This window comes from Athene noctua, chromosome 1, assembly GCF_965140245.1.
Source record: "Athene noctua chromosome 1, bAthNoc1.hap1.1, whole genome shotgun sequence".
In the NCBI taxonomy this organism is placed as follows: Eukaryota; Metazoa; Chordata; class Aves; order Strigiformes; family Strigidae; genus Athene; species Athene noctua.
In genome coordinates this window covers 61422646-61447695 of record NC_134037.1, presented here as the reverse complement: position 1 = coordinate 61447695, position 25050 = coordinate 61422646, and the positions used below count along the sequence as shown (strand labels likewise).

Here is a 25050-nt window from a genome sequence, read left to right as displayed (position 1 = left end):
ATTATCTTTTCATAATTATTTCAAACATCATGGACTGTGTCTGTTGGTAAAATAATAGTTCAGTGTTGTCAGTAATGGAAGAGAACCTCCCAGGAGGACAGAACAAACTCTGGCATAACTGGCTCATACGGTTCCTTTTTTGTAAACTCCATTTTTCAGTTAACTAGATTTTTGGCTTGTAATACTCTGTGGAAAGACTCTTAAGTACCTCACTGTTTTGACTATTAAAAGCAGCACAAACAGTGGTTGTGCTGTATCTGGACTGTGGCAAAGCTCGGATGCCAGCCCAAATACCTTTCTTGTAAGAAAACTTGGGAAATATGCAAAAAGTGAAATCCATGTGGTTGATGCACGCCTGTTTATCAGAAGCAAGTTGTTGAGTGTAGTGTCAGTCTGGGAAAGCATTTCAAGTGAAGACCCACAAAAATCTCATCTAGGCCTAGTTCTGCTCAGTATTTTCATTCATGACTTGGATGATGAAGTAGAAGGTGAACTGCTGAAATTGTTAGATGACCCCAAACTGGGAGAGCTTGCAGGGAGATTATTATTTGGAGCAGAGGAGTGGAATTCAAAGTGGTCTTGATAAAATGCTACAGAGTTCAAGATCGACAAGGTAAAATTCAGTGAAAGGAAATAAAATGTGCAACACACAAAAAGCACGGCCAAATTATAAATACAGAAGGGAAAGGAACCGCTAACCAACTAAAAGTGCTGTGATGTGTTAGAGGATCATAGTCTGGACCTGACAGTGGAAAAAAAACAACCCAATGTTGTTCTGGTATATAACATGTAATATCCACTTAATTATTGACCTCCTCAGGAACATTGTCAAAATGTGCTATTTCAGTGGCTGAAGCCAAGCCTAAGGTGGAAGAGCATTCACTCTTGACCTGGTGCTGGGAAGCTTACTTCATAAGGAACTGCAAGAAAAACAAGCAGGAAGGAAAAAAAATTCTCCCATGTGAAGATGGCTGCTAACAGGCGATTTCAGAACAGGATGAGTTCTGTACATGCACGTGTAGGGTCAAAAAACCACTTTTGGCAGAAAAGAGCCCTTGAAGGTATTAATCTAAAACAGATTTCTGTCTGAAGAAGGTAGGCCTGTCTGTCTAAATTCTTGTCAAAGGTGGGTAAAGCTGAGAGTGTCATCAGCCTGTATGTAGCCTGCTTTCTGGAATTATTTTCTGTAAATGTTTTCTCTTCAGAATATAACTGAATGAGAGTCATTGGCATTCAGAGAGGAGAAGCTGTAAGTTAATGCTGGGTAAGCTTAATTGGTTATGGAAGATGATGCAGTTTAGGACAAGTTCTAGAAACAGGAGTTTCTAGAGTTCCATGTTGGGCAGGGTACTTAAGTGAATATATGGGCATGTTATGTTTAAGCTAGAAATAAAAAGCTAGTACTGTTGGAGCCTAGAATATACTTTGTAAAGAGATCCATTCTAGAAAGGTACCAGGGAGGGGATCAAAGATGTTACAAGAAGATACATTTTTTTTCCTCTTAAAAGATAAAAGACACTTTGCTCCTATTTTCAGATATACCTTTATTTTCTTTGGATGGATACTTCTAAGTGCCTTTGGCCTCCAACATAGTTTGCTCTTTAGCCTTTTTTTAGGAGTCTTTATTAACATTGACTTGGTTGTACCTTGAGCCCACCCTTGCACATGATGCTTTTCTGTACTCTGCCGGTTCTTTGGGCAGGGTGAAATGTCAGTAACATCAGAATGACTAGATGGACAGATCTGGATAGATACATGTAACTTCATGTGTCCTGAATGTATGCAATTGCAAACAAGAATAAATCAGGTAGCTTATGCTTGCCACCTTGCACTTTCTTCCTTGCACTTTTTTTTTTTTTTTTTAAAGCATAACACAAATATCCTTCAGAATTTTGGGAAACTCATCTTTGAGGAAAAAATGTGTGTTAGTGCTTGTGCGCAGGATTTAAGAAGATGCTTTCCCTTGTGGTTTTAAACCCATCACTTACTAACAGTAACTTGGTTTTGGTGGTGAAAAATGTAATGTAAAACATAATGGTGATGATAATTTCCCGTTAAAAATTTTGCTTCTCCCTCTTGTGACAGGTACTATGATGGTAGAACTCCAGGAGAGGGTAACTGAACTGGAAAACTGGAAGGATGGCAAAGGCCTCATCATCTATGGTGCAGGAAACACCTTTTGCTCAGGATCTGATTTGAATGCTGTCAAAGCAATATCCAACTCCCAGGCAAGTAGTGATACAAATTAAGTTTTGGAGAAAAATGAGCTTTCTGATATTCTGAGATCCTTTTCAGACAGAGGTGTTGTGCTATTCTGCTATTTTACATGCAAGTCACAGAATGGAGCTTTTAATGACTGAAAAAATGCTGCTGACAGCACCTTTAAGCCATGACTGAAGTGTTATTGTAATTGATTCATAACTCTGAATTTCTACATTACATATTCTTTTTAGCCTTTTATTTTTAAAATGTCATTTTGGTTTCTCAGAGCAGTATATGGTGAATTTACACATCAAATAAGCTGTGCTTCAGTAGTTTGACCTTTAGAGGCAGATACAAGTAATCATTTCTCATAAATTTATTTTTTGCTTTAGAATATAAATAGAATGGCCACTATTAGAGAAGGGTTTCAGTTTTGTCAAAACTGTGCTTGGACCTGCATAAAATGGAAGGACAGATGCAATGTCTTGTGCTGTAGAGCTCTGACACTGATCTTGTAGTCTAGTCACATGAGTTGTGTGTAATTATGGGGTTGAAGAGGTCAGGGTTTGACAGCAGTTTTTCACTCATGCCACCCATCTTGACAACTTTCATGTGTGCTGCAATTCTTTTTATGGGTTAATATTTGGTTTTTGGCAATGAGTGAAATAGAACTTTGTCAACTGCAGGGGAGGAGGGCCTTCCTGTGCTGCTCTTAAGTCCTGGTTTTTGATTGTAGTAACTGGTGTCCTGGTGCTTTTTTGTGGCCACTTCAGGTTTCAGGAGTTAACTACCCAAATTAAACATTTAATTAAACGTTCCAGTAAGAACACCAACTCAAAAACTGATTAATCTGGCATTTGTCTTTAGTGGTGAGTTGTTTCTGTTGATGACACTAAATATCATAAAAACCACTGTCTTAAATATTTCTGGCCTAATAAAATTAACAGGACGGTTTAGTTTTCAAAAGGTATAGGAGTCCGTTTCCTTTGTGGAACACCATGAGAGGTCTACTTTTCTTAATATGAAGACATCATGCTTTATAGATATATATCATTTTTGGGGAATTTTCATTTGGATACTTTATAAGCACTGGTCATTTAAAAAATACAGATGTATCTGTGATTTTTGGGTGGGTTTTTTAATTGATTTTTTTTTTTTTTAAATCTGAAATTTTCAGCTTGTTTTAGCATTATAGCAACAGAAAAGGAGCTGAAACCAAGCATGGGACAATTCTTTTCTTACCTGCAGTCTAGGCTTTCCTCCAGAGTTCTGCATTCAGTAATTCTCAGTGATTCTGCTTTCTTTGACATTTAGTATTCTGTCTGTATGTTTATACAAATTATTTGAAGCTGCTACAGTGGCAGAGAGGGCTCTTGTAAGGATCAGGGTCCATAACAGATATACTGAGCAGAATGAAATGCATAGGTATTAATTATAACTTTGTTGAAAATTCTCTGCAAATAATCTAGATCTCATGCTAGTATTGAAATGTAAGTCTAAGAGTCATCAGAAATGTTCCATGAATAGTTAAACATGGTTGCTTTTGATTTCCTTGTGAGAGTTCAAACTACTTATGCTGAACCAAGAGTTTCTTTATAATGGCCAACTCCTTAACCATCTGTTTGGTGGAATTTAACAGTCTTTATTAAATAAAACTTTAATAGAATAAGAAATAGCATTTGCTGTTATTTAGTCTTGCAGAACTCTGGTCTCTAACTCGCTGCAGATGAGAGAGTTTTGTCTGGTTTGAGGTTAAAAGAGCATTAGGTTAAGTTTTTCTGTCCACAAGCATCCCTAAGGCAAAAAAAAATGTTAATAGCTTCATGCCTGAACTGATATGGTTTTCCTTTATTTTTTTGCAAGGCTGCTTTAGCCCATCTTACTTTTTAGTACAGAAGACAGTTTTATTCATCCAGTTACTTGAGGGAAGATTGTATTTTTCGTAATCTGCGATACAGTTCGTCTTTCCCTCTGGTGCAGAAAAGGCAAAATAATGGCCAAGAATGCTGAAGGATTTTCATGCCCCCTAGTGGCTGCTCTTCCTTTTCTTCTTCCTCCTCCTCCTCCTCTTCCTCTTCATCTTCCTCCCATGTTCAGTACTCCCTAACCCTGAAACAAACCCGAGGCCCCTGCCTGTTCTTCCTTGGCGAGTGCTAACATTACATGATCAAATCACAGTAGGCAAATTAATAGTGGAATTTAAAAAAAAAAAAAAATTTTTTTTTTTCTTCCTGTCCTTGTAAGCCTGGCTCCCAAGAGCAATAACCTCATTCTCGAGTGAGTCTTGAAAAGCTGGCTAGCTGAAAAATAGGAGAGGCTCTTGAAAAGCTGAGAGGAAGGAGGCACAAAGAGGAATTTAACTTTCCTTGGTCCTTGTCTAGAAACCCTAGGGCAAAGGTTTCTGTGGAGTAAGCCACGGCGGAGTTGAAGTTGAAGCAGTTGGAGACAGAGCATTATTTCCAGACCATCTGTAGTGAAAGCGGACTCTAAGCTCTTGCAGCAAAGAGAGACAGTGTTACAGTTTTCTACTTTGCAAAGGTGACTTTCTTCTTCCCTGCCTTCCCCAGCCCCACTGCAAACTATTAATCCTTTTCTTCCATATGTATTGTATACTGTATTTTACCTCACTTTCTGCTTGTTAGATTTCTTCTTACACCAGGGACAGTATTAGAGCTGAAAATGTGATTATTCCACTAGACTGCAGTGAACACCTCTCTTATTCAGATAAAATAGTCTGACTAGTAGCTTTATTTTTCTTATCAGGAAGGTTTGAAGGGTATGTTGGCTGGGACTCAGGTAATTGTAATTTATTTTTTTCAGGGTGTTTTCGGTGCAGGCATTTTTTCCATGTGATACACAGTAATCTCTCTACCACCTGAGAATATGAAGACCTTTCTTTTTGTCTGCTCAGCCATAAAGGCATTTATCAAGCTGGTCTGTTCTGGCTTTAATCTTTAATTACCATTTTGGATTTTGGTATGAATTGAGACAATCAGTTTGAATGCAAGGACCCTGCTGTGACGAAGTGAAAAATTACTTTCTCTGAAGAGGTTTTTTGCAGCTTCATCCTGATGGTTGTAGTATGGGAATTGTGCAGGTCCATGTCTGAGAACTGGTACCTTGTATATTTGTGTGGGTTTAGAATTTAGCTGTTAAAACAGCTATAATGGAGGATTTGATTGTTCTTTAATTTGGAATGGAAATACTGATACTGGTCTTAGTGGCTGTAGGAGGTGGCTACAGGGGTAACTAAAAGCATCTTTGTAAATCAACATGTGCTGAAATTTTCAAGCAGGCCTTCAATGTAATGAAACTGAATTCACTGCTTCCTGTGCAGTGATTGTCATGCCAGCTTGTATCTGCCAGCGATCTGTCCTTAAACACAATAATGCTGTTCATGTTGGGCAGAGTAGGTCTTGAACACATGAATAATTGGACAATAAATCAGCTGAAGGTGGCTTACTGTTATTTCAAGGTCCTATTTCAACATGTACTGAAGACTTAATGCGTATCTTTTCTTTTCCTGAGGTATGAGTCAGAAGCTTTTAATTAAGGCAGATTCTTTAACTTGCCAACCCCTGTAAAACTGTGTTTTAGAAATTAGTAAATGCCAAGTAGAGATGTTTGATTTTTATTTTTCTTCCTACGGTTTTTTTTTGTTTTGGATTTTTGTTTGGTTTTTGTTTTGTTTTGTTTTTTTAAAGACATGCTGAAATAGTTACCTACTGTTTTTTTACTTTTATTTTTTTTTAAAATAAGGATTAAATGGCACATGTGTAGTTCACTGTATGCAGTTCAATATGTATATGAACATGGTCATACTGGGTCATTTAGCCCAGTCATTTGTTGAATTTCTGGTTAATACTAGACATGTAAGAAAGAATATAAGAACAGGGAAGGCAAATAGACGATGATTTTGCTTCAAAATATTATCTTAGTCCCCAGTGATTTGTAACTAAGACTTCTAGAGCTAGAGGTGTTACCTTGTATTTGATAACCTTTTGTCAATTTTTCTGTAGTGAGTTTATCCAGTTGTTCTTGAATTCATGTAGAGGTTGCGGTGCCCTGCTGCAAAGTGTTCTGCAGTTTAACTACATGTTGTAGGAGGAAATACTTGTTTTGAACCTGGCAGCAACTGATTTTATTTGGACCCCTTAGTTCTTCTACTGGAAGAGAAGGGAACAATTGATCCCTATTCACTATTGTTTGCAAGCTAGTGTAAAACGTAAAGGAGGAGAGAAATAAGAATTTTCTTTTGGTTTGTTGGGTGGGGCGTTTTTTTGGCTGAAATTTTTTTGGCCCAAACAATAAAGAAATGAAGTTGGTAAATTGTATCTTGTCTAAAACTTTCTAGATGTGGTCCAGTAAAAAGTATGCAGCGCTCTATAGTCCTATACAGACTTTTAAAACTCAGCTTTATGGGTGTTTCACTGAGAATAAGAAGAGGAAATTAAGAGGAAAGGATGTAAAATTTCACATCATAGAAATTCAGTATTGCAGTTACTTTAACGGTGGCTTAATTATAGCTGAAATTCATATAAACTGAGTTCCGATTTTTTATTTTTTTTTAAGAACTTGATTTATACTAGGTTTTCTATTTGTGCATAGTGGGGTTAGGCTGGAATTCAGGCAAGATTAACCAAAGAGAAAAAACCCAGTTAGAGCAAGTATAATGAATACTCCTGTCTACTCCATCTGTGTGTTTAATTGCTCCACATTAGGATCACTTAACATTTTTTAATTTCCTATTCTTTGTAGGATGGGATGAATATGTGCATGTTTATGCAAAACACTTTAACCAGACTTATGAGGTAATATATTTTATTTACCCTTCTTTATGAAGTAATTATAAGGATTGGAATATGTTTTGGTTAACTCTTTTAATAAGATGTTTAAAGTTAAATACATAGTTTTGAGTATGTAATTTTGAATCCCAGACCTTGTATTCGCACATGTTAATCAGGTAGGTATTTATGGATTTATATTAGGCCTTGGCATTTTGCAAATACTAGACTTCCTAGAGACTATAACAGAAAAATACTCTATAGTTTTATATGTGGAGAGCCGGGAGATACCTAGAGTTAAGGAAATCTAAGCCTTCAGAGTTTCTGAAGCTGACTTCTGTAACTCAGCGGAAATTGGTAGCTCTTAAAACAAGCAGGGCCAGCTTATGCAGCCTACGCAGGTAACATTTATTTAATATATTTATTTAATCTTCCCACTTCATAAGAGGAATGTTTCAGTTATACCATCTGGTACTTCTGAAAAACATTTTTTCCTTTCCTTTAGAGTTAGTTTCCCTTAAGAAATTACATTGCTATTAAATCCATGTGTGTTTTTTTTTTCTGCTCAGAGTTCTTTGAAGATAAATATTCTTTGTTTTCAAATAATCTAGATGAGAGAGTGTCATGAATTAACATTATTCTGTAAAACTGCCCAGGAGATTGGAGACTTAGTAGTAGTACCATAAGGCATCCTCAGGATCAGAATTAGAATCCATTTGTGTAAGTTGGTCTCCGTATAATCAAAACTGATGGGACAAAGCAAAGAGGAGGAAGATGTATGAAGATTAAGCCCTCACCTCAGGTGCCTTGACTTGGAGTATGTTGGAGCTGTGTGTGGTTTGGGGATGGGGTCATCTATTGTAAATGGGGATCAATCTCCCTCAGAGGGAGCTGTGATCCTGAAGGAGGTGCCTCAGATAGATGAGAGTGTGGATGTAGAGGACTTGGACCCATATCTTCTGGTTCCCCATAGACCACAGGAAAAATTAAGTTACTATCTTCCAGTGGGTTACACTTGAGCCATGTATTCAGTTGTGCCATGTATTGTATGAAGTATGCTGTAGCTTATAAGTGAACTTGGGCCTTAAGAAGTTGTTGGTGCTTCTGTTAAAGTAGAAGTAAAACCAAATGTGGTCATGATTGAGAAGCTGACTTCTGAATGTGGTTTCAAAACTGCTCAATGAGCTAAATATCTGTAGTAAAAGACAAAACAGCTGTATCAGCATGCAAAGTCTGGTACTAACCAGTTGGCTTCATTTCTTAGGAAACTTGGCTTATCCTAGATCAGTCAGTCTTCATTAGTATTCATTTCACAATGGCAGTGGGGAAGGAGGTTCTCCCTACATACTTTTCCTTCCCTCTGTCCTTTGAATTACCTTGAACATGATTAAATAACTTGAGTGTGATTAAATACATCATCATCAAAGGTAACAGATTGTTGCTATCCTCAAAGGATGGGTTTGTCCTCCAAAAAAAAATTGTTGTTGATGACTGAGATGGTAGCACTTTGAAGAAGATGCTGAAGGTATCATGTTGAATCTCATTATTTTTAGATAACCCAGCCATGCAGTTCTTTATGTCCCTTTCTAATGCTTTCTGTAGTGTAGTGGCTTAGTGTAGGGTCTTGTATCACTGTTCTGTCACTCCTCCTGTGTATTAGATATAATTTGTAGTATATATTTTTCATAATGATCTTGCATACTTTTATTCCATTTGATGTATCTGTGTTGATGTTTCATTTTGGGATTCCATATTAATTGTGCAATAATCATTTTAGTCTAAGTGGACTTGGTATTGTGCTACTCACCCACAAAAATGTAGTTATTTGAATGAGTTGGAACGGTATATTTTTCAGATCTTGTATTATAGAGATGGCTTGCTTGAATCCTTTTGCAATTTCTAGAAGACTAAAAGCATGAATTCTGGTTACAAAACTCTCTTGTGTAGATTGCCTTTGATCAGTGTTGCGCTAGTACAAGGAAAAGCTTTTGGAGGAGGAGCAGAACTTACCACAGCATGTGATTTCAGGTAAGATCAACAATTTAAGTAGCTGTATGTTGGGTCAGTGATTTAATGACTGCACCTATGAAATGTGGGAAGATTGAGGTACCACTTTTATCAGGACTCATGACTGTGAATTCTAAGACACTTGAAACTGGGCTTTGCCAGCAGACCACAGGAAAAAAGTTTGGGCTTTCTGTTAGTACAGAGGAAAGATTATTTGCTTCCAGGTTATACTGTTTGGATCATTGTGTAAACAAGTCCAGTGAGGAGTTTTAGCAACCAACTGTGTCATAGACCAAGTGGTCCAACTTCTCACCCCTGAGTGAGAGGTAGGAGGACTGCAAAATTTATATCCTTTTCTGTTCTTTATGTGGCTGTCATAAGTAAAAATAAATAAAGTTCTACATTAGTCTGGTATTTTATGGTCTGGGTTTATTATTTGTAATATAACTTTGTTCTGTACAGCAAGAAACTAGAGTTTGAGATACAGTAGAAAGTAAATGAAGTTCTGTCCCTGTTTTTTTTTTCCATGCAGGTGCAGGGATTTACCAGCATGAAACAGCTAGCAGAAAACAGAGGGCTTTAATTAAAGAGCCTGAATGCAGAACAGGAACTGGGAAAAACTGAAATAATAAAATGTCACTTCATTTAAATAGTTGCTAATGTGCAAATAGCCTACAGATGTAACAGGATAAGCACTGTGCATAGCCTCTCTGAAAATGAGGAGCTTTTAGAGAAGTTTTTATTTAAGAGAAGGAAATATGCTCTTTAAGAGCACCTGAAGTGGGAAAGGAATTGCCCAGAACGAGCTGAAAGTACTTAGATTAAAAAGTAATACTAAGCAAAGTAAACTAGAGTATTACACTGCTGTTCCAGGTATCAGGAACAGGCTTTGGATAGAGGAGATGGCATCTGCACTGTCTGAGCCACTTGGAAGCAGTTTTCCTTTGCTTTGAAACTAGATGCAGCCCGATCTTGCTTCGTACCTACACAGCACCCAGTGAACTGGAACCTTGGCTCTGACTATGGCCTCTGCGTACCGGCTGCATTATAAATGCCAAGTAAACATGCAGAGGTACTGTGTTTGACAGCTGCAGCGCTGACAGGAGAATGCACCTGGGAGACTTAGTAGACCTTCCTGTATCTGTGAATCCGTTGACAGAAAGTGAATCCTGTTATCCCTAAATAGGAGTTTAGGGAATGGGAACATAATTAAATGGAAATCTTTTGATTTTCTAAAATATGTACTCTCTACTTTTATTCCAGCCATGTTGTTTGACATACTGTGTAATTATAGTCATTGTCAAGTAGCTCTTATTTGCATGAATTGAGCAGCTGCAATTCCTCTGATGTGCTGCCATAATTTTCATAATAACTACAGCTGTTGATCCATCTTCCATTACTTTCTAACACACCCATCCAGTGCAACTAAATAGTAGCAATTCAGGAGCAGCAAATGGGACTTAATTAATAACAACAACAAGCTAGAGAAACATACTCTGTGCTGCTGTTGCTCCTGAATTTGAGAAATTTAATAACAGGGGAAAGAATCCAGGTTTTTTTTGAGGACTGTGAGTAGGTATTAGTGGAACACGTATTCTGTCCTGAGTCACTAGATGCCAGAAGAGGAAATTAAGAACAGAAATCAGAGAGGTTTGTTTTCTTCTCTGAATAAACTGTTTGGATATTTTATTTTATTTAAGAACAAAATGAGTGAATTGTGTCTGCTTTTAATTCTAAGTTTTCACATCCACTTCTATTTTTCACAGTTACCATGTAAACTACCAAATCGCTTGGTATTGGCTTGAAATATTTTCTTATTTTTATCTCTGCTGCTCTGTACTGCATTAACTATACTAACATAGTTGAAGTGATTTACTTGAATGAAAATGGCTTATGACCTCTGAAATGTGCTCTGGCAGCATGTTGCACATCTCTACAAAAGTAGAGGTGTGGACAAATCCAATTTTAAAATAGCTGAGGTGGTTTAAGATATTACTGATGCAGTCTTTCAGTGGCAATTCTTGTGGCTAATTGTCTTTTACTCTGTTTTAAGACAGATCATTTAAAATTGAATTAGGGAGAGTTTGCATGAACTCTGGCACATTTATGGCTGGTAAGGGCAGTGATGAAAAGTGAAAACAGGTCACTACATTTGATCTGGGGGAAGAGGTCTTCTCAAAACATCTTCAATCTTAACTGCTTTATGGATTGTTGCAGTATAACTCTGTAAGAATAGCATCCTTATAAAGATCATAAACGTGTGACTGGAAAAAAAAAATAATTGTCCAGACAAGTGCAAAGTAATCAAAATAATTTCAGATTTTTTCTGATATGAAAATTGGGAAGAGAAATAACTACAGTATAAGTCATCTTATCTCAATTATTTCTGTAAAACTGTGTAATGTAAAACCATGCAGGTATGAAACTGGTGTGGACAGCTGAGCTTTTTAGTAGTTTCAAGAAACCTAGACTTTTTTTTCAGTGTGACACAGTTCTCCCTGATGTGAAGATGGTTCATGGGTTCTGCCACATGTCAGTGTACACTGTGGTTCTGCATGATATTGCAGCCATTTTAGTGAAGTGTACAAATGACTTTAATGTTGGATTCAGTGATGCAGTTTTACAAGTAATTGAAATGATCTGCGTTCCCTATATGCAGAAACTGGAGTTGCACAATGCATGAAGTTAGAGAGAACTGATTTTGCAGCATTGGTTAAGGAATTTGGACAAGGATTGTAGTGGGTTGTTGGGCAAAAAGCTAACAGTTAGATGTGGGGCAGAGACTGGTAATTGTTTGTGCTTCTAGTAGGTCACAATAATCTCTGAGGGCAGTAGGTGCAGTATGCTGCCAGCCGGTAACCAGAATAACTAACTTTGAATTCTGAGCTGTCTTGTCTTCTGGTTCATGTTGGTGCCTTTGAGAAATCTCACTGGGGCGATGTCTGTGTAGGTCTTTCAGACACATCCTCAGCTTTGAACATTTAGTCCTACATCTCTTGGCAAACGGACTTCCATTGTACCAGAGTGCTTCTGAAAAATGCAGTCTCTTCCCCCCTACCCCTTTTTCCTCTCTAATGCTGCTGCAGTCAAAATAGAGGTTTGTCTCTGCTATGTGAGTCCAATTTAAAAAGTGGTGTCTCCAGACAGAGGATGAGAGTGCAAAGATGGGAAGCTACCTGTTTGTCTTACTATTGACCTCAAAATGGGCTATAGGTAGAGGCAGCAGTATTCTCCTTTTATAGAAAATAAATTAATCAACTATAATTTCTTCAGCTGTAGTTGATCTTGCACAGATACATTGCAAAGGGCCAACTTCATTACTGTTGTTAGTACTGAGCAGTTTCCTACTTAGTAAAAAGCACCATTGATTTAAAGAGGTATTTGTTTTCTGAGCAGACTTCTGCCCTGTATCTGTAGGAATGGCAGAATGAAGCTTTTAACAAGCAAAGAAGCTTATGCTAATAATGCTGCATTTATGAGATTGGCCTTGCTGCATTTTAATTGGATGTTTTCTTTATTTTTGTGAAATATTATCTCTTAAGGTGTTCAGCATGTTCCATAAAACACCTAATAAGAGATAAAATTAAATGCACTGCTGTTGACTAGCTTATGTTGTGTGTGTTCTTGTGATGACTTGTGTTTATTTACTTTTACAAGCATGCATTTAGTGCATTAAGTATAACTTAGACGAAATGAAAGGAGCAGAAGATACTATAACCACTACATAGATATAGGCCCACTGTGACTGACTTTTCAGTTGTTGCTCCTTTCAAGAAAGAAGCGGGGGGGGGAGAGGGGGGGAGCTGTAAAGGCATTAATATTCTATAGTAAGCTTTTCCAAGAATAGGTTTCAGAGCATCAGAGCACAACACACTAGCTTCTTTGGAAATATTTAGCTGTATACAAGGATTTTGGCTTTTAGTTTAATCAGGAGGAGGTTTTAGGTACACAAGATGCTGCTGTTTGAAATAAGGGGGCCTCAGTACATAGTAGTTCTTTTCACTGGGCAGAGCATGATATGAATGTAACAGGATGGGGCGCACATATTCATGAGTTCTTGCAAAGTCCAGCCTGACAGAGCACTTTTCATTAGAAGTGACTCCATAACCTTGCTGCACATCACCAGGAAAAGAATCAGTAGCCAAATCTGAGTGGGTTCTCACAGCTTCAGGTGCTCGCTATATGCCATAGAAAACTTTATTTACTATATAAAATTTTCCTCTCTGATATATACACACACACACACACACATATATATATATATATATATATGTGTAAAACCTCCTTCAAATCAGTTGGCAATTTTAGAATTCCTTTGCAGTCATGCATCACTTCGCATTTTAGAGGCCTGGGAGGTTTGTTAGTACAATTTTCTGATGAATTTTCAGAGATGGATTATGGCTTTAAAAGTTTCACACTGCCTGCCTTTGAGAAGGCTGTTCTTATTTTTGACCTGGCACACTTGACATCTGGTAAAGTAATTGCAGCACTGTTAGAAATGGACTTAAGAGCTTGTACATTTGGGCTTGTAGTTATGGACTGGTATTGGTTTTTCTTCATTACCAGTTTTCATTTGGGTTTGAATTTCACGTGTTTACAGTCTTCCAGGCAGAGGATTTTTTACCACTTTGATTTTTACTGGAAATGTAAATAACAGCAACAAAGCATGAATTTGAGTTGACGTTTTCTTTCTGACGTTGTCTTTTTGTAGGGATTTAATTCATTCCAAGTTTTGTGGGTTTGTTTGTTTTTTTTTCCTTTGTGTGGCCAAACTATCTTGTCCTGGGTGAATGAGATTTTTCTTATCAGCATATGTCTGTGTTTTAGACCACTTTACCATGCAGTCTTGTGTCCTTTTTGTAGAACAGTCTTGTCTGCAGCTGATTCTGTGTTACACAGTAATAATAAACAAGAGATAGCCCAGATAATGGAAAACTTAGCTAAGACAGATTTTAGGGAATGCAGAGCTGGACCCATGCTGATTCTTGCTGAGACATTGGCCTGTTGGTACTCTGTGGGGAAGCATTTAAGGTTCAATGAAAATTAGTTTAGGAAGAGCGCAAATGCACTGAAATTATCCATTATGCTTGCATCTGTGAAGTGACTAATCCCCAGTTTAGATAAACTGCCTGCAGGTATTTGAGTGTGATGCTCCATTGCTGATCTTCACTACCAAATTAATCCTTTTTAAATACATATATAATCAGATAGCTCCACAAGTTGGTTAATATGAAGTCTGAGCAGCACTTGTGTCTGCTGATTCTGAGGTGGGATTATGTTGAGCTGTGGCTTCATGAGGACAGACTGCCTGAACAGTTCACCTTGATGTGGGAGAGGGTTATCTCTGCTGCCCATTCTCAGCTCACTGCTTGCTTCTGGTTTGCCCTGCACCAGTGAAGATGCCTATATTGAATCAATTATCTCACTATAAAGCAACAGAAAGCTTACATATTTCCCATTCTTACAGTGAGTTGAAGTGGTTTGTAAAGGGATGTAGTAGTGGCTAGAGCCAACGTAAAGGAGGAACTCAGCCTCTAGGGGAAGATGACAAAGAACAGGAGGGGGTGAGAATACAGTCTTTTCCTTTTGGCTCTAAGGAGTTTTTAGCCTGTTTTCTCTGAAGCCACAGCTTTCAACTGCCCAACTTTGCATTGGATCAGCTTCCAGAGAATGGCTTCCAGAGTCCCTATTACCTATCTCATTTTTCAGTCCTGTCATGTGCTGTTGAAGGACTATGAAAATAACTGCCTCTCTTTATCACTCCAGGTAGCAATGTAGTTAACATTGTAGATACCTGAAGGGTAATCATCCACATCAAAGTTACCGTTCATTGAAATGACCAAATGTTTCCCAAATGACTCAATTTCCATGGGTTTTTGCATGTGTAAGTAGGTGTTGCTGTGTGGATCTCAACCTACTTTCATTGTAAACATTGCCTTCACAGTTGCAACTTCCAGTCTTCCCCTTCACCCCCCATTTCTTTTTTCCTTTCGAATCCATAGCAACCCAATGTTTTAGTGAAAGTTTGGAGCCCTGCTGGCTGGACCTCTATGTTCCCGTTCCTTTCAGACTTAACCAAAATTGTGTGAAACAAGCCTGCAGACTGTTTGAACCTGTAAACCTTGGTGACTTCAGGTTCCTACTTGTTCCTGGATTCTGCAGTTAATAAGAAATTAATTGCTACTGCTGAAACTCAGCAGCCACAGTAAGAATAAATCAGATTATAAATTCTTACGTTAAATAAATTCCTACTGTGCTTAGGCTGTTATCTGTGTAAGAACTTCTACCGTATCCGTGGCCTGTTAATAGGTGTTATCCTCCAGTTCTGTTTTGTGTGCTGATGCATTCATATTTATAAACAAAAAGCAAATATATAGGCTGAAGAAAAAACAGTCATTTCAATTATTGTGGATTTGTGTGTGTGTGTGAAAAAGACTACATAAAAAGATACAAGGGAAATTACACTTTTGGTGATAAGAGAATTGGTTGCACTCTTAGGTGTATTTGTGGAGGTTCTGTTACAGTTTGCTGAAAATGTGCCTTTTCTTGTCCAGCTAATCTGAACTGAACTGACCATCAGCTAGTCATCTAAAGCAGGCTTTAGTTCCCTGTCAATAGAACTAATGTGCTGTATTAAAAAGTAAAGAGGTGAAGAATCTAAGTTACTGTTTTAGCATAGAATTTTCATGTTAAATTCTCTGTCCCATTTATGCCTTTTCTAAGATGTCATTGTTTCAAACACCACCCCCCCCCCCCCCCAAAAAAAAAAAAAATAATCTGATATGATATATCATATCTGGAAAACTTAACACTTAGGTCACAGCCACTGCAATAATTTTATAAAAATCCACAACTCTCAGCATTTTTTCTTTGAGATTATTAACCTGGTATCCTGACAAAATGGCAACATTTCACTATCATTTAATCACCAGTGATTTCAAATAAGTGTATGATCTCTCTTTGCTTTAGTCAGAAATTGTGTAGGATGTGCAAATGCAGCATCAGTAGCACTGCACACAGAGACAGCTGAATTTCAAAGTGTGTCTTGTTACTCTAGATCTTGCTTGCCAAAGGGTTGTTAGTTAGTGTGATGTTACGATGTGTTTTAAATCCTTTAAAGTTGTGGGTTGTGGAAATATTATATATCAAACCCTCATAAAGTATTAGAGCAACTCAAACCTTGCATCTCTTAGGGCTGGTGTCAAGAAGTGCTGTTCCTTTCCAGTTGGCTGCATTCAGGCGAGTGAGATGATCTTTGCCTTTTTGACATTTTAGATGCCAAGCTCTAGGCCAGAGTGTTGGGAAGTTCCCCCTCCCCCTTATGTATCAGCACCTGTGATGAGCAGAAAATATGACTGAAATGTTCCTGCTTTAAGTGACTCTTGAATTTTGGTCTGGGAGAATTTTGTTCTGTTTTCTTTGGTCTTGATAAACATGTAATGGAAATAAAGATGTGGGAGAATTAAGTTAAAAACACGTGTGTGTATATGCTGCATGAAAGTGTGCACATAATTTTAAAAATACAGTATTTTAAATTGGAAAACAAGCTCCAGTGTGCTTTTTTGATTTCTAGATTAACACTGGCATTCAGATTTGACTAAAAATTTCAATTACCAAACACCTTTACCTCCAAGTGGTCTTTTTTCATCAAAGAATCTGGTAAAATATCACTAGATCTTTTGTAATGGAAATTTTTTGCTTTAGTCTAAAAGGCATATCTGTTGTTGAAAATGTTTGCTTGAATGAAATCCAAATAACTGTAGTTCCTTTTTTGAAAGACTCATGTAACATTTTAGATTTCCAGCATGACTAATTTTTATGTGAGCATTATTTTGACATTCACTGACTTGTGTATTGAGACTTTGGCAGCCTGTAAAGAATAGCTAAAACCTGCTTCATGGATAAGACCCAAGTGCTGTGTCAAGATGAAAACTACTCTGAAAATAATTGTAAGGTAATGGAGGTTGCAGCGTGCCTGTGCCTGGGACCCACTGATACAACCAGGGTAACAGAACTAAAGTAATAGCTGGGAATTAGAAGAGGAAGAGAGTGTTAGTGAGACATCAGTTGTTAGCAGGGAAGGACAGATGGGGCGGTACCCCGTGGGTTGCTGTCCTACAACTGCAGGGAGAAAGGAGAATCCAGGTGCTACATTTTGAACGATGGGGCTTCAGTCCCGCTTCATGGCTCTGGTGATTCATGCCATTTTCAGAGTTTGTACTGCACTCTTCAGGGGAATTACAGCTCCCCAGTGTAACTGTCTGCTATATCAGCCTGGGAAATGGGATGCATTCACTTTGCAGTTTGGCCAAATAATTTCCTTTCCTGTCAGTTTACTGAAAAATGTCTGGGGAAGAAAAAAAAGAGAAAAAGAAAGATGAGCCTTTTTTTTTTTTTTTTTTTTAATATTGCTTGTGGAGTTTTAATCAGTTACACTTTTTTGAGCCTCTGTTTCTTGCCCTGTGATCTGTCATCTAATTTAATTTTTCATTCCTGCTACAGAAAAAGTGTTTCTGTAATTTCCAGTATTCACCTTCATTTTTTCCCTTTTAGAAGAAATGCAGCTTTTTATAGCATGATTTTCTCTCTCCAGCTTCTGTAAAGCCACAGTGAGTGTGTCAAGCCTGAGGTAAAAAATGAGATTTAAAAGCCCTAATCCAGGTCTGCTGGGTGAGCCTCTATCTGTATCTGATTTCTGGGAGATTTTGGTCCAGAATGAGATTGGAAGAGCTATCTGTGTGGATGGCAGCCAGTATGACAGCCAGCGAGCATCACCTGCAGGAGACTTGGGGGGACCTACCTACCTCGTCTTGTTTGAGGCTGCTCTGCTCCCCTTGCAGGGTATTTGCCACAGCTTCTTCCCCCATAGTTCTTTCCTTCCCTAATCCCTCTCTCAAATTAACAGTCTTTCTGACCCTCTTTTAGCCATACCTCTTTGATCAGGGGAGTGCTTAAGAAATAAATACTTCTCTGGTTGTTCTTATGCAGTCATGTCTGGACCAGTTTTTTAGTCTGGGTCTTATCAGATCACAGATTGTGTGCTCTGCTGCTTTACAACGCTCCTTTTTTCTGCTGATAGGCCTTTTCTTAATTTTTTATAAGTGCAGACTTTGCTGTTGATGAGATGCTGGTTTTTGGGGCATGCAGATTTCTGTGTCTGCCTATTATAATTTAACTCCTGTTATCAAAAGGATCTTTTTCTAATAATGATATTATCTTCCCTAGAGTGGCTTTCTTTGAAATTGGTAATCTTGCAGCCTCTTTGAGTTGACTGTTGCTTTTGGAGGCTCATCTTCCACTGTATGTCCCAGTGTTTGGGCGATAGATGGTGGAGTTATCCACACCTTCAGCTCCTGTGTATTCTTGGAGAACATATTGCTCCTAAATCATCTTACATATGTTTAGCAGTTTCTGCTCTGATGTTTCTGTGTTCCGTCTCTGCCTTCAACTCTTCTCTTGTTACTCTGTCTTCCTTTTTTTTGATCCAGGACTCTACTTTTCAGAATTTTAGCATCAACCAAATGTTTTTGTGTCTTTAGATGAAAATATGACTTGTCATTCTTTCTTCTGCATTTCATTTGACTCTGAGTGATGTGAGAAAGCATGATAGTCACATTATAAATGGTTATTTTAAGGTTTAGTTTGAAGAGTGCATCTCTCCTTGTTTAGGTCCATATGCTCCCCTCTGGGAAGTGCCCTGGGGTTTCCCAACCAACCCAGAACAACATTAACTCCTGCTCAGTTAAAAATATCTGTAATTAGGAGTCTATTTTTTGGATCTGATTTTAACTGTGATGCTTAGGGTTCCATAAAATGCATTGGAAAACCTGACTGGAGGGCAGCAAAGGTAAGTTGTAAAGTCAGCTTTTGTGAGGGACAGTTATTTTTCTAGGCTACTTTATGTAAGGCTTGATTCTTAGCTTTTGTTGTGAGTGGGGGGAAAATGGATGCACTAAGAGTGTTACAAAATAATTCAGTAACTATAAATAAAATTCCATATAATCTGTAAGGCAATTTGAAAAGAGCTGTGAGAAAAGTGAGCTCTTGTGTTGGTGAGATTTCTTAAACTGGCATCAAGCCTACTCCTTTGACACTGAGTTTTAGAGTGTGCCTAGAACACTCTGTACTTGGAGGCTTGGTAGGATTTTTTATTTGTTTTGGTTCTTGGGTATCATTTAAATTAATGTAAACCTCAAGTAAAGAAGGTGTATTGCTTTGTGGGGTTTTTGGGTTTTTTTAATCATTGAAAGGATTTGAGAAGGGTGGCTTTCTGATGGGCTTATTGAAATAGTAGCTGGACCTACTTCTTTCCATTGCATTCCTGTAGTAAAGGTTACAGATTAAAGCTCATAAAAAGGAAAGATCATTAATGTTCACACTCTTCTCTTAATCCTGTTGCAATTTGGGATTGCAGAGCAGCTTCATGCAATTGTATCTAAGATATGCACAAGGGACATAGTTTCCCCAAACTCTCTCAAACCATATATCTTCATTTTTAAATTCTTTAGCAGTTACCATTTAGGCATCTGTCAGGTAAATATCTGTGACTAAAGGATTTTCAGAAAGAGCAAAGATTTGGGGATTTGTTTTTATGGTGCTAGTCTGCATGGATTATCACTAAAAGCATATAGGACATCCTTACTTTTATTGGTTTTACAGTATTTTCACGTTGGAATCTCACTTCGTGTTGCCACAGCTCCGAAGCAGCAATTGCTGTCATTTCTCATGTTTCTTTGCGTAGGACAGAAACATGAGCTCTCTGTGCGAGAGAAGATATGGGAGAGGAGCAGGAGGAATTAATACTACAATACATACTGGGAAAGCACAGAACAGTTGTGGCTGGCCAATGTTCACTGCATTGCTACAGTTCAAAAATCTGCTACATATAATTACCAATGAGTTAGTGATTAAAAGTTTAATCGGGGCTTTTTGATTCTTTAAGGCCTATCCAATTAAGTGAAATTGAAAGATAAGTGAAATTGACTGACTCTTCTCAAGATGAATCCACTTGTTGGTATTTTCAGAGAATTAGGGCTGGGGGTTTTTTGGTGATAGTGGGTCTAGTAAGACAGTGGAGTTTCAGAAAAATGTTTATCTTTTTAATCCCTTTACAGAGTACCTAGGTAATTATTTGATGGTGTAATGATAAAGAGACTGATGAGACACTGCACTGGATAGGCTGAAACCAATTAATTAGTCCCAACTTGCTCTTTGGCGGAGACTGCCTCATTCTTGAGGTTCTAATTCTAACAGCATCTGTCACAAAATTTGAAGTAAGGACTGGAAACTGCTCATCAGCAGCTTTGCTGACTGGCTAAATTATTTTAGTATAGTACTGCATATTTCTTCCGCAAAATATTCTTACCACAGTACTTTGCTGCTTCAAAATTAATTTTGATTGCAGAAATGACTGGTTTATGCAGCTGTTTTAAGGTGAGTTTCTGTAATAACCATGGAAAGCTTGTGTACTGGAATATTGCACAAGGCTAGAACTAGGATTTTTTAATTAAAAATAAAACCCTTACACTCTGCGATTAAATATTGATGGAAGTATTCCTAGCCTTTCCAGGAAGGTTTATGGTCCTAAGAATATTTTGAGAGACTAAATACTTATACAAGTCAGGTTGTCGCTATTAGAACACAATGTTGTTATGTAATTAACTATCAATATTTAGGTTTCCAGGTTAGGTCTTCACAGGCTTGAATTGCAGCCTTAACTTTAGTCAGTACTCTTAATTTCAGGTTTTCTGTGGCTTTGTGAATATGTCAAGGCAGTCGTTCATATTCAGATCTTGTTTTCAAGGCTATACTCAGGAATTACTTCTGTTGTTAAAAGATTCTGGAGAAGATAGGGATGAGTTTTGCAGCAAATTGCCAAGGAGCATTCATATATGAGGCCTCAAGAATTTGTATCTTAATGCTAAGGAAGTTCTGTAGTCTCTTACATGTGTATTGACATCTGTCTGTGCATGGTGGGGAGGATAGGTTTTAGATACCATGTACCTTCCCATTTAATGTATCTGGTGTATCTTTCTGACTCTTAAGATTTGGAACACAGGTATCAGAGGTGGACTGAGCACCAGGTACATGTTAAAACTTGCTGGGTCACATGCCGTGCTAAAGAAAATGGGGAGAAGGCAGCAAGCCTGGAGGTTTCCAAACTGTAGTATGTGCTATGTGAACCATTGAAGATAGTGTGCAGTTGTAGCAGTGCTTGTGTGATGGTCCTTGCCCAAGGTTCAGACTAACAGCACCTGGAGTCCCAATTAAATTGCTTGTTATGGTCCAGCTTGCAGGGCTGCCATTTGCCTGGGTCAAGGCCCTTTGGTGCCCCTGCCTGAGCCAAGGAACTCCAGGCCTTAGCCTGAGCCACTGAAGCTCCAGAATTGGCTGGCTGCATTTGTAGCAAAGGGGCTGGATGCATCTCAGGAGACTACCAGGACTTGGGTTTTTGGACAGGGCAAGTGCTCCCAGCATGTGCTGCAGCCACCGATCATAGGTTTGCTCAGCCCTTTTGTGGCTGTAGGAAGAGTTTTATCCTGCTGTTGACTGAAGACCCTTTTACATGCTTGCATCTCCTCAGGCACAGATGGACTTTGATTTTCATGTGCCATGGCAGACAATACAGGAGATCTCGGCTGTTCAGATCCTATAGTTGTACTGAGCTCTAGATGCCTATGGCAATGCTTTTGCCTCTGGTGGAAGAGTCAAGGGGACTTCTGTCTTTCACATCCAACTATTCCACTTCTACGTCATCTGAATAAATAGTTACTATGTTTCAGCCATCCACTTCAAAGTTTTTGTTGTACAGATAGAGGAAGAGGTAGTTTAGTTCTTACTCTGATGCTATAAATTAATAAATCACAACTCTCTCTTGCTTTGTTTGAAATTATTGTAACACCCTAGTTGACTAAAAACATCCCATCTACTGCATGTGTTCAGCATCACTTTGTGTGTAAGAACAGCACTTCTGTTGGTGGGTTTTACACGCATCAGCAAGAGGAGAAAGGAGATCAGATTGCAGGTGTTACCTGTGTAACACTCTTATCTGCTGCCTGAGTCACAGTCACTTGCTGCAAGAACCCACCACCAGTACTGGGATCTCCTGTGCGCCTTGGGATGCTGGAGTGTAGGGAAGATGGAGTGAGATTATGAGGTGTGATGTGCAGGTGAAGTGATAGGCCAGGGACTGTACTTCGAGTGTTAGGAAGGTTCAGTAGGAGAACAGAAGAAGTGGACAATGAACTCTAGCTTTCTTGCTTATTTAAAGTCCAGCATGCATTTGAAAGCTGCTGCTGCTGTGGTATATGGTCCTGGTAGCACTTGCCAAGCAAAATTACAAAATTCTAAACTAGTTACACCTGAGTTTTTGTCACTTGCAAGCAAAGTAATCAAATTTTCATGCCCACCTGGCAAAACAAGTTCTATTTGCATGATAAACACCATCCACAGATAATGTCATACCTGATCTCTCACAAATTCTTGAACTTGCACTTCCCAGCGGTGTGTATTTTAAAAAGCTGTTTTGACCACATGTTAGCATAGCATGGCTGTTACTTAATTTAACAAGAGTTACTTAAGCTGATTGATGAGCGTGTTAGAAAAATATACACGTTGGGGAATGTGTATAACTGGATTCTACATCAACTTTGTTCTTCTGTTGTTTGCTGGTTAAAACAAATGTTTGGCCCTTGATAGCCTTCTTTCTGTTACCATTTCCCTCATGGTTTTCTTTTTTCTTTAATGTTTCTCTTTTCCTGTGCTTAAAACACTTGCATGTGTGGTTTGGATGGTTGGTTGAAAGCCTTTGATATCAATACTGTATTCTTGCTGTCTTCACTGAGTGAGGGAAGTCAGCCAAAATGCATGTGTGGCTGACCATGGCCATTGCTTTTCATGCTTCTGGATGTCTTACATCTATGTTTTGCAAAAATGTCTAGTTCTATTTGAAGATCTCTTACTGTTTCTATAACTCTTGCTCTACAGCATGCTAAAATTATGGATATCCTTTAATTGTATCCCAAGGCCTTTTCCACTTTGTGTTGGTACAACCACCTTGTAGATAGGTGTTAACGAAATTTGTAGAAGAAGGTAACAGATTTGGTGAGGGACCCAAAGGCATAAGCTTTTCTTATAATTTATGCTGATTGGTGGTTTGAGAGCAGAAGGCCGTAGTATTTGTGGGGAAGATAGAAGTCATCTCCTGCAGTTCTGGCTGCCCTCTCTCAGTATAACCATAGCTGAGAACCAGGTGCTGCAGCACTGTGTGATGCCAGCTGCCTCCCTCCATGGTGTGCCAGTCTCATGCCAGCTAAAAAGAGAATGTTGGAAGTTGGGAGCTGTGTCCTTACATGACACTGGGAGTCAGACAGGGATGGGAACAAAATCTAGGCTGCTGACAATATGTTTAATGTTTTAGGCATCCTTTTTTTCCATCAGGAGTTTCAGAGGCATAGTAGTCAGAGCTTTTAAAATGCATAAAATAGAGGATGGTATTTGTCCCTAGTAAGCATCATTAGTGTCTTTGCCTTGTCAGAATGCTGAATAGAATCAAAACCTTGAAGTCCAGGAAATGATGAGGTAAGGGCCAACATAGATCTTAATTCTACCCAAGGAACTGATGATACCTGTTGGAACAATTCAATAACATGGGTACTATAAAAAGCAGTTATGAAAAACTGGGAAAATACATTTTTGTTTGCATTTTCCGCTTTCATTGTATATGTTTCAGCTTCAAGTAGCCAGCAAATACTTTAGCAAAGGAAAGCAGAGCTGTTAGCTCACAGCAAGTGCTGCCTTTGAGGAAGCAAATGTACCTGTTTAAGGATGGGATTTGTTAGGTTGCATTGTTAATGGCAAACAAGGTTTTCTTCTCAGGTGCATTGCCAGTGATGTGATGCGATGTGACAGTCAGAAGTTTGTGGGTGCAATGAGACGTCATGGAGTAAAAGAATCCTCTGATCAAAGGTGGAGGGTTTGTAATATTTAGTGCATCTGAGAACATTTTAAAACGTACATCAGGAACATTTGCTGTAGCTCTTGTTTGCTTTAGATGATTAACCCAAACTTGGATGTGGCCCACGGTGGCTGTGCTTTCTTCCTAAGGGTGTTGTAGTCCTTGTAACATAGAAATACAGTGTTCTTAAAGAACGTTTCAGCTGCACTTTGGTGCTTATATCACCTTAACCTCTTATTTCCAGTTTAAGTTGTGAGGATTTTGCTACCCTTCACATTTCTGAAGGATCTTTCTCTGTTTGTTAGGTCTTCAGTTACTTAGTACATTAATTACTCTTAATATTTTTATTTTCCAGTATTGTCATGCAACAGATTTCCTTTTTTTTTTTTTAGGACAGGGAAGGCATGTATCTAGGACCCTAGTGGTATGACCTTCCCCCAAGCTACAGGAGACCCAGATTTTAATTCCCTTGACCTGGAAGACAAGAACAGGCATATGGAGTCAAATCAGGGTTCATTTGGTATTTATCTACTATTCTGTGTCAGGTAGCGCCAGTACTAGGTGAGTAAGGTATAAACAGTGCGGGAATAGATTAGTACTTTGGTCTTTTCGGCTTTTTGATGTCTGCCTCTTTATGTTTAGTAATGCTTGATGTACTTTTCTTACATAAATTCATCTAACGGGAGATCAGATCTGTCATGTCTCAGAAGGTAGACTCAATTTCTTTCATAAAATGAGAAATATTTATGTGAGGCTGCAGCTGGCAGTGTTCAGAGGCTGATCCCAGGCTGGCTTGGCAGCAGCACACACCTCTTCAGATCCGAGCTCAGGTTTCCATTGCTTCCTTGGGTATGGGGACTGAAAATGAGTGGTGTACCTAAGAGTGTGATAGGTGGTTTCTGTAAGAAATGGTGTGGCTTCAGGAAGGGATTCATAGTTGAAAAGTCTGAAAAAACACAGATATCTTTCTTAAGCCTGAAGGCAGTCCAAGACTACGTTTACACCTTATACTGACCACCACTTATCTCAGTATTTTCTGTGAAGCTTATACAAAGGAGCACTGTAGGAAGAGGTGAATCCCAGTGAGATCCTGGAAGCTGC

General features: G+C 38.5%; 1 protein-coding gene across 10 annotated transcripts in view; it reads left to right on the top strand.

Annotated features, from left to right (window-relative positions):
* ECHDC1 (ethylmalonyl-CoA decarboxylase 1) overlaps positions 1-25050 on the top strand; it is a 67160-nt gene that overhangs the window by 39300 nt on the left and 2810 nt on the right. For 9 of the 10 annotated variants that reach the window (XM_074923849.1, XM_074923906.1, XM_074923885.1 and 6 more), the window contains 3 exons: positions 2086-2228; positions 6961-7013; positions 8934-9014. In XM_074923849.1, the coding sequence (XP_074779950.1) occupies positions 2086-2228; positions 6961-7013; positions 8934-9014 (277 nt within the window). Of the gene's footprint in view, positions 1-2085; positions 2229-4614; positions 4741-6960; positions 7014-8933; positions 9015-25050 lie in introns of those variants that run through there. The other variant, XM_074923929.1, reaches the window with a different exon arrangement.